General features: G+C 45.1%; 1 protein-coding gene across 2 annotated transcripts in view; it reads right to left on the reverse strand.

Annotated features, from left to right (window-relative positions):
* DEAF1 (DEAF1, transcription factor) overlaps window positions 1-8,681 on the reverse strand; it is a 39,908-nt gene extending 31,227 nt beyond the window's left edge. Inside the window, exons 1-7 of one of the 2 annotated variants that reach the window (XM_014517763.1) lie at window positions 8,543-8,681; window positions 5,166-5,263; window positions 4,630-4,759; window positions 3,469-3,615; window positions 2,337-2,476; window positions 1,507-1,572; window positions 241-367 (exon numbers count right to left, since the gene is read on the reverse strand). In XM_014517763.1, coding sequence (XP_014373249.1) covers window positions 241-367; window positions 1,507-1,572; window positions 2,337-2,476; window positions 3,469-3,615; window positions 4,630-4,759; window positions 5,166-5,263; window positions 8,543-8,612 — 778 coding nt within the window. In that variant the 5' untranslated portion in view covers window positions 8,613-8,681. Of the gene's footprint in view, window positions 1-240; window positions 368-1,506; window positions 1,573-2,336; window positions 2,477-3,468; window positions 3,616-4,629; window positions 4,760-5,165; window positions 5,264-8,132; window positions 8,238-8,542 lie in introns of those variants that run through there. The other variant, XM_025198553.1, reaches the window with a different exon arrangement.
* Window positions 8,682-8,687: the final 6 nt, after the last annotated feature.

The following is an 8,687-nucleotide window of genomic DNA, read 5'->3' on the forward strand; positions in this document are numbered from 1 at the left end:
TCACTTCATACACAGCAGTGGTGTGCTAGTGCATGAGAACCAAAACAGAAAATGAACTAACCAGACCAGACTAAGTTTGCTGTCAAATCAAAGAAGTGCCAGTGGCAAGCAAATAAGAGCAACAAGTGTTCACTAAATTCTGTATTAGGGTGTCACTAATATGAAAATCAATAACAAAACAGGTTTTAGCTCTCTTGTGACAAAGAAATGGCAAGTCTCTTCCAGGAGACAGAAACTTACAAGTGGTAGCAGCTGTGGCAGGAAGCAGGGTGATGTTTTTAGGAGAATCCTTTTTCACCGGAGTTGTAGGCATTTCGTTCTCTTTTTTCCGCCTTTTATAAGGTACAAAGAGCCGCACTGGGCCACTCTGGATGAAAGAGAAGGCAGCTATTCAGCTACTACAGGTACTTCTTACAAAGGCTTTTGTGGTTCTGGGATTTACCTATGTTTACTCTGACTCCCCAGAAATGCGGAGAGCATATTTGCACGCCTCAGCTACCCCTGAGGAAGTAAAAAACTGGGCTGAGGAAGACACTGCTGCATTTGACTAAAATGCCAATTAGAGACTCCAGCACAGGTTCTTGTTTCTCCACTCCAGGCCAAAACAAAGTTTAAGGTCCACAATCTTTAAAGGTATTACTGATCTCCACCCTACAGCTGATAGTCACTGCAGAGTCATCACTAACGATGGCTGAAGCTGAAGACTGGGATATCACAGGTCTTGGCAAACTCTGTATCTGCCAACAAGCTTTGCACCTGTACCACCAAATCCCTGTTCTCTCACCCACATTCTGAGAACAATGTAAATTTCCCATACCATGCTCCTTTCAGCTAGAAAGATGTGGGTATAGCTTCCTACCATGATTATCAAAGGAGCAAAGCTGTGATAATAATTAATTTCTTAGCTCACTGACCAAAATGGGAGTGAAGGGAATAAAAAGGATTTGCTTGGGAAAAAAATGTTCATGTCTCTCAGAAAAAGCAAAAAACCTAAACAATGCTGCTAGTGATTAAGTGAAGGGATTTCTTAGTGAGGCATTTCAGATCATTCTTTTTTTAACCTCTGTCTTAATTTTGGCACTGTTTGAAATGAAAATACCATCTTAAAATAAATTATCAAAGCATTTTTGTTTAAAAAAATGTCAAAACAAAACACTTTTGATTTTCTAAACTGTTTCCATTTTTCTTCAGCTAAAGTTACTTGCTAAATTCAGCTTCAGCCCTCAAACAGTTTCAGTGCCCAAATTTCTTCTTTGTTTTTAGCAAATAAGTTGTTTGCTCATAAAAAAGAAACAGCTTTACTCTGTAGCAGCTCTGAACACCAGAGACATTTGACAGCTCTGGGAAATAGGTGATCTTACCTTTCCCCCAATCACAGGCAAACCAGGAAGGTCAGGATGCTCATGATGGGAACTCAGATTGCCATGTAGCATCTTAACTGACTGACACTAGTCTAGGAGGCCAACCCTACTGATTTTCAAACAACTGGTTATAGCTCTGACTCACCAAGGTCATGTCATCACAGCAGGCAGCACAAGTGCAAGAGGCAGCATGAGGGTTTAAAATCCCATCCTGAAATTGCAAGATTACAGAGACACCATTAAAAAGAGTCATTAACTCTTCCCCTTTCCCAATCTTGAAGATACTCAAGCAACAGCTTCAGGCTACTCCTAATGAGAATATATCTAATTCCAGGCCCCTGGATCACAACAGAAACAACAGCTTTTCAAAAATCAAGGGAATGGCAGGGAAAATGCTGAAGGGGGGAAGAACTCTCTCAAAGCAAAGAGAAAAGGAAGGTGAACAAGTGTGGAATTATTTAAAAGATCTGTGCCCATCAGGTGTCAATGTCCTGTTTAACAGGAATGCAGCACTTTTTGTCAGGCTCCTTATAATGTCACAAGCTCCTTAAAAGCTCCTTATAAAGTCTCTTGAGCAATCTACTAAAGGATGAGGGATTGAAAACAGCCAGGAAAACAACAGTAAAGGTGCTCAGGTTACTGAATTAAAAGGAGACAGTGCCAGTGGAGAGCCCTGTTAGGCTCTCTCATCTCCCCATTTGTCATGCAGGGTGCAGCACTGGAACGTGTCTGCCATACACCTCTGAAGGGGAATGTAGCTGCAACCCTGTTGCTGTTACTGAACTACCCTATAGTAACACCTTTTCCCTCCCCTCCCTGTCCTGTCCAATTAGGTCAGCATACTCCTGTTCCCTACCATGACTTTAAGCACAAGGCAGGGCACAAAATCTTTGGCCAGCATGCTGGATAGCCCATGCTCCAACTCCCCTCTCCCCAATTCCTCTTGAGCAAAGAGAAGAGCAGATTTAATCTTACGTGAATAAGGCACTGTAGTGGCCTCCCAGCATAGCGGATACTTCTTTTCCAGTCTTTGCTGCTGGCCCTTCCTGCCATGGCTTCAAATTCAGTGGGGCTGTACCAGTTTTCCCCTTGCTTAATGCATCGGCCCCGGCCTCCTGAAATAAGGCAAGACAGCATCTGATGGTAAAGGTATACATGCAGTGAAGTAGTCAAGCCATAGCATGTCACACTCTAACACACTGGTCTGGCAGCTCCCAACATATCAGGTAATTGTATCTGCTTAAGAATTTGGCTGTAATAACCAGTGTGCACCACTGCCTGCTCATTTTTGTATGCTTGGCCTGCTCCAAGTTCTACTTTCACATGCACCTACCTCTAGCCTGAAGACTCCACTCACCTGTGGCACGTAGAAATTACCCCATTAGCCATTATTGTCAAAAGTGAAACTTTTCTTCCATTTTTTTAAAGGCCCCTGTAGGATTGTGAAGAAAGTTCCTAGCATAGACCTCACATAAACCAGAGCAGTGATAGGCCCTAGAATCTGTAGGTAGATGGCTCCAGCCAGCACAAAGCAAAACAGAAGCACTCACCCAGCCAAAGAATTCAGGCTTTCTACACTTCAGAAAAACTCAGCCAGACAGGCAAGGACCAAACACCCAAGGACAGCAATGCCCAAACTGGCCTGGAATCACTCCCTTACATTTATAAGAGGTTGTTTTAAGAACAGAGCTATCCAGCTTCTAAGGGCTGGGGTCTGAACATCCCGCCCCAGGCTGCACCAAGGCAAACCACTGCCTCCCTGGGCTACACACGGCATGGAACACCCCCAACACACACAATGCTACACTGCATGCCCACATGCAGTATAGCCCAGGCTCACCCTCAACTTCCCAGGTCACACCATACTGGGCAAGGGCAGGCACTGAAATCCAGAGGAGAGAGAGGAAGCCCAGAACCCTCAGCAACTGTTGCAGCTGGAGCCATGGGGGAGTGACTACCAGCAGGAGCCTGGGAGCTACAACTTAAACCCTTGCGGGCTACCAGCAAAACAGCTCTAAGAGCACTGAAATTAAAACCAGTGGACACCAATTGAGGAACTGAAAGTCACTCTTCCTCTCTTTGGAAGAAGCATGAAAAGCATTTTTACCTGAGCCAAGCCTGTTTTTATATAGGATTCCACTGATGTTGCGGCACCGCACGGGAAGTTCATTGTCATACACTGATGGGTCCCAGTTATACTTTGTTCCGCTCTTTTCTTGACCGGGTGTTAAAGGCGTAGGGGGAGACTGAGGACCTTTGGGTTAAGTGAAAAAATGTGAAACAAACAAAAGGCCCACTGAACACCTCTTTTCATTGTTCGTATCAAAGCTGTAGAGTAACTGACCCTAACTGCTGGAGACTAAGCAAGAAAAATATACTAAGATGGATTTAATTTTAATTTAGAATAGAGAATACGTTAGCAGCACCTGCCAGACCAATGACATTATTTAGGATATAAAACAGACAGAAAATAAAGGTGATTGATTATTGGAAAACATTTCCTACCAATGAGTTTAAATAAATGGGGAAATAGTTTCCCTCAAAAACAATGAATTTCTTTTAACTTGGGTCATTTAAAACTTAATTCTTCATAACACTGTAGACTGCTTTAGCTCAGGGAGGCTGGATGGGTTAGGTACTTCCCATATTCTATTTTTTATTTTGGAAATGTGGTTCTCAGTATTAAAGAGTCATTGTGCCATCTCGTGGACAGAAAGGAAACAGCAACACAGCAGCCAAAGTGCAATCTTTACAAACAGAGCAATAGAAATAAGAGTTTTCTTGACTTTCAAAGATCAACAGGAGGCTTCAGTAGAAATAGGCCTATGTCCAAAATGTTGTTTCTTCTAAAAAACTTAATCCAGGTATGGAAAAAGGAGACAAAAGTTCCTCATTGTTGCAACATTTTTCCAATATCAATAAATAAAAGAAGATGAATTTTTCATTTTAATGAGGGGAAACATATATTGTTGCATATAGCTTATGAGTAGCAAAGAAAAGGTAACAGTTTCCTGTACAGGTATTTGCAAAAGGTTGAATCAAGGAATGAGAGAATGAAATAGATTTCTGATAGAAGAAACGGGGAGAAAATATTTCTTCCCCTATTCCCAGGCACTACTCAGTAAGGGAAACAGAAACAGGTTTTCAAGAGGTAACAAAATTTTTTATAACATGACTTCAAAGAGCTCTCCAATGTGCTGCACTTTCACTGACATAAAGATGCATGTCCCCGAGGGAGTAACACTGAAAACAGAGGACTGTGTTATACCTGGTGTGAGAGGTGCTGAGGGCCCCTTCAACCCTGTGGTTTCTACAATGCTGCCATCTGTGTGGACCACTATGAGAGTGGCTTTTTCAGTATTCAAGCTGTCCCCAATTTGAAGGGCTGTTCTTCCAGACTACAGAAGAAATAAAGAATTTTAATTGGTATAATTAAAACATAAGTTAGTTTTGGGCTTCAATGGAAGGAACCCTATTACTGTAATTTACTGTGGGAATAGCTAGATGGTTAATGGGCCTCCAACTGACCAAATTCTGCCCTATGAAAAGTGAGTGGAAAGCCACATACTTCAGGTCCTTAATCCCCCAGGGGAGGTGGGAAATATACAGTCAGACTGACAAAGAAACACCTGACTTTTGCGACTCTTAATTTTACTGAGGGTAATGCACCCAAATTCCTGCATTTTTTTTTTTAACATAAAGGCACCCTCTTATCTTACCACAGCCAGACATAATCCAAGAGTTTCACTTATCCTAAGATATTACACAGGGCTTAGCAGAGGCCCTGGCACACAATATACCTACCAGCACGTGTCCAGAAATAGATGCTGCATTTGCCACAGATGTGGTGAAAACATTGTCTGCAGAAGCGCCCACATTGGCAACGGTCACCGTGGTCACTTCTACAATGTAAAAGAGAAGTGAACTTGAATATTCAACTATATCCACAGGCCCTGGTTGGATGCTAAATGACAAAAAAACCCAAACACCCCAACCCCCATAAAATGCAATTATGTTCCCTTTTCTTTGTATTTTTTCCAGTTTCTTTTCCCTGAAAATCTGTTCTGTTTCAGGGCACCTATATTCTTTGATAACAGAAACAAAAGTCACTTTGATCATTCCCTTCAGACTTGGGTTGGTTTATCAGATTTAAACAAAGCAGGGACGGTATTTTGCAGCATGTGATTAACAAATGGAAAATGAAGCTCCTATAGGACAGGTGAAATCTGTTAGCATGGTTAAAAAATACAGCAACTGACAAAATGCAAGATAAAAAGGAAGACAAGGTTCTTTGGGTAAATCTGGTATCTTTTTTCAGACCAACTAAAATAGTTGGAAAAATTCTTCTTTGCAAGCTTTTGGGTACAAACACCCTTCATCAGGCTGAGGAAGCATCTGCAGTCAGAAAACCTCAGAGTCCCTGCCTGCCTAAGGCTACATAATAAATCACTGCTACCACCAAAACATGCTGCACTTGTTGACCAGCCCCAAAAAAATCTATCCTAAAATGCATCTGTCTTAAATGACACTTTGCTTAAAGTGTGAGTTTAGATATAAAACTAGAGGGTTTTCCAGTTTCTCTCTCTACTTCTGATGTTTAGGTTTATTTTTAGGGAAAATTAGGTAAAAACTTATGGCATCTTGTGGTTTATACCTGTTTATACAAAAATGACAAGGTATATATATAGCACTTATAAAAACATGAGCATGTTTGAACGTTCCCTCCTCTAACTGAAAGTATCTAAAATGAGTGCTGTACGTCATGTATGTGTGACTTCATCAGGCCAGATTCTACAGGACCCACAAAACTAACACACTTTTTAACAGTGCATGATCCTATAAAAGGTATGGTGACCATAATTATGTTAGGGAAATCCAAGATTGGCAAGGGGGGGTTGCCAGGGGGCATGCACACTTCCACACACATGCATGTGTGCTGGGGCAGTGTGCAGCAGCATGCAGGGCTGGAGCAGCTGTTGGGAGTACAGTGCAGCTCACCGGGGCCAAGGCCAGCGCGCCAGCCAGGCTGAGGGCACTGAGAGGGCTTTCTCTGACTCCTGGCTCCGGCTCTATCCCGGAAACTATGGCAATATCCTAGCCACGTGCCGCCAGGCTGGTCCAGCCCGGCCCAGAGGTGCATGGCCAGGATGTAGCTGCAGGTGCCAGGATGGGGCCTGAGCTGAGAGTTAGCACAGGGGAGACAAAGCCTGTGCGGTGCCCTGGCCCCAGCGACAAAAGCACTATGTTCCCCAGAACATCCCAACAGCTGCTCCAACCCTGCCCACACAAACCTCCAAGATTCTCGCCAATCTGGGACTTCTGCTTAAATTTTCTCCAGCAGCCAGGAAGCTGAAACAACCTATAAAATCTGGGACTGTCCTGGCAAATCTGGTACATATGGCCACCCTACCCATAAAAGTCATTCAGAGCGCACACACTACTTAGGTTGAGTTCTGCTACTTTACTTCATGGCATACTAGAAAGGATTTCATCATTCTGGGAATGGAAAAACACCAAAGCCACCCCCAGGGTAAGATATGAACATGAAGAACAAAGCCATTATTCTGGGAAAAAACTTTTCTATCTGAATGGCAGATATTGTCTCCAACATTCAGCATTTGAGGAAAATGTCAAAGTGAAGAGCTGAGGTAGAGAAAGGACAGTCTCTTCCACTTTATTCTATGTGGGGAAAATTAATGCTTAGTGTAACAGCGATACCAATACTGTCAGAAGCAGCAAAGGGCTGATAGAGCCTTCTTTCTAGTCCTGCAACTCAGGTAGCCTGACTTTAATTATTTTATGCCTGTCAGTCTTGCCACCTGGAAAGCAGAGATAATAACATATCCAGCAGTGGTATGCTAAGGATTCATTAAATAATGCCCAAACAGAACTTTATCATGTAAAGTATTATTAGAGGTCAGGATATAGTCAACTATAACAGTAGTTAACATGACAGAAACAGCAATTAGACAGGAAGAGAGAGTCAAATGTATGATTACATACTGCTTAACGAAGGTTGTGTTTTCACTGCAAGAAACATTTGTTTTTATACCAGGATATGGATCTTGCTGTAAAGGCTTAATGAACTCTAGAAGCGAGAGTTTTTGCCTGGATGGAACTAGTAAAAATGAAGCTGGAGGTGGGAGAGGAGAGAAAGGGAGGGGGGGGGGCTGAGGAGAAGAGTGCTGACTTTGTTTTTGTGAGGGCAACACTACCTGTGCCTCATCTCCACTGCGATTTTTGCCCCAAGGTTGTTGTTACTTCAGTGGAGTGAAGCTGAAGCTCGTTGGCCTCGTCAGCTCATAGGCCTCCTGCTTGCAGGACAGCACGGCTCAAGACATGCCCACACAGCGCCGTCATGCCACATGCTATGACACCTCCGCCTGCTTTGTCTCACCAGCACCAGTAACAACTGCCACTCAGACGAGGCGCTTGGGGCACATAACCCAGCTCCCTAGAAAGCCTGTGCTCCACCTACTAGCACAGAGTGAAAAGTCAGTGCAACAGCATCCCCTCTGCCACTGCCTCTGGGGCTAGGCAGATGCCGCCACAGCCTCTGCTGTAAAGCTATACAGGGTGACATCGGTCCAACCTGAGGCACACAGACACACACATAGGCAGCAAACCAGTGGCATGAGGTGGAGGCAGGCAGTCAGGGCATACGAACACTCCTGCCCTGGCCCCTCTTGCAGCAAGGGGCACCTTCCAGTGACACATCAGGCTTGGGTGGCGGCAGCCAGGCTAGGGACCATGCCATAGGCATGCAGCTACCTTGCAGGCACAAGTCTTGCAGGAACCCAGGAGACATCCGCCCAGCGCACAGCAGAGAGCAGGGCACAAGCCCCACTTCCCCCCCAGGCAGTGTGGACGGGCCCGAGGCGTCCTACAGCTGCGCTCCCTACAAGCTGGAGTTCCCCACGGCTCAGTGCGCATGCGCCAAGCCAAGGGCAGCGGAGCAACCCTCAGCGGAGTTCCATTAATCAGTGCGCATGCACCAAACTAAGGGACGAGGGAGGAATCCCCCAGAGGTGGAGAGCCCCACTACTCAGCGCGCATGCGCCAAGCTAAGAGGCGGGAAAGGAACCCCAGCGGAAAGGAGCCCCACTGCTCAGCGCGCATGCGCCAAGCCCGGGAAAAGAGGGGGGGAGGACGCTCTGCTGCGCATGCGCCTCCGACCTGACCTGCGAAGGCGGCGTCGGCGCTCGGCAGGGACTCGGTACCCATCTCGATGTGTTCGGCATCTGCCGCCATCACGGTCACGGCAGTCACCTGCTCCTCAGGCTCCACCTCCGACTCCGAGTTCGCCGCCTCGGCTCGCTGCTGTTC

This window comes from Alligator sinensis, unplaced genomic scaffold (assembly GCF_000455745.1).
Source record: "Alligator sinensis unplaced genomic scaffold, ASM45574v1 scaffold907_1, whole genome shotgun sequence".
Classification (NCBI taxonomy): domain Eukaryota; kingdom Metazoa; phylum Chordata; order Crocodylia; family Alligatoridae; genus Alligator; species Alligator sinensis.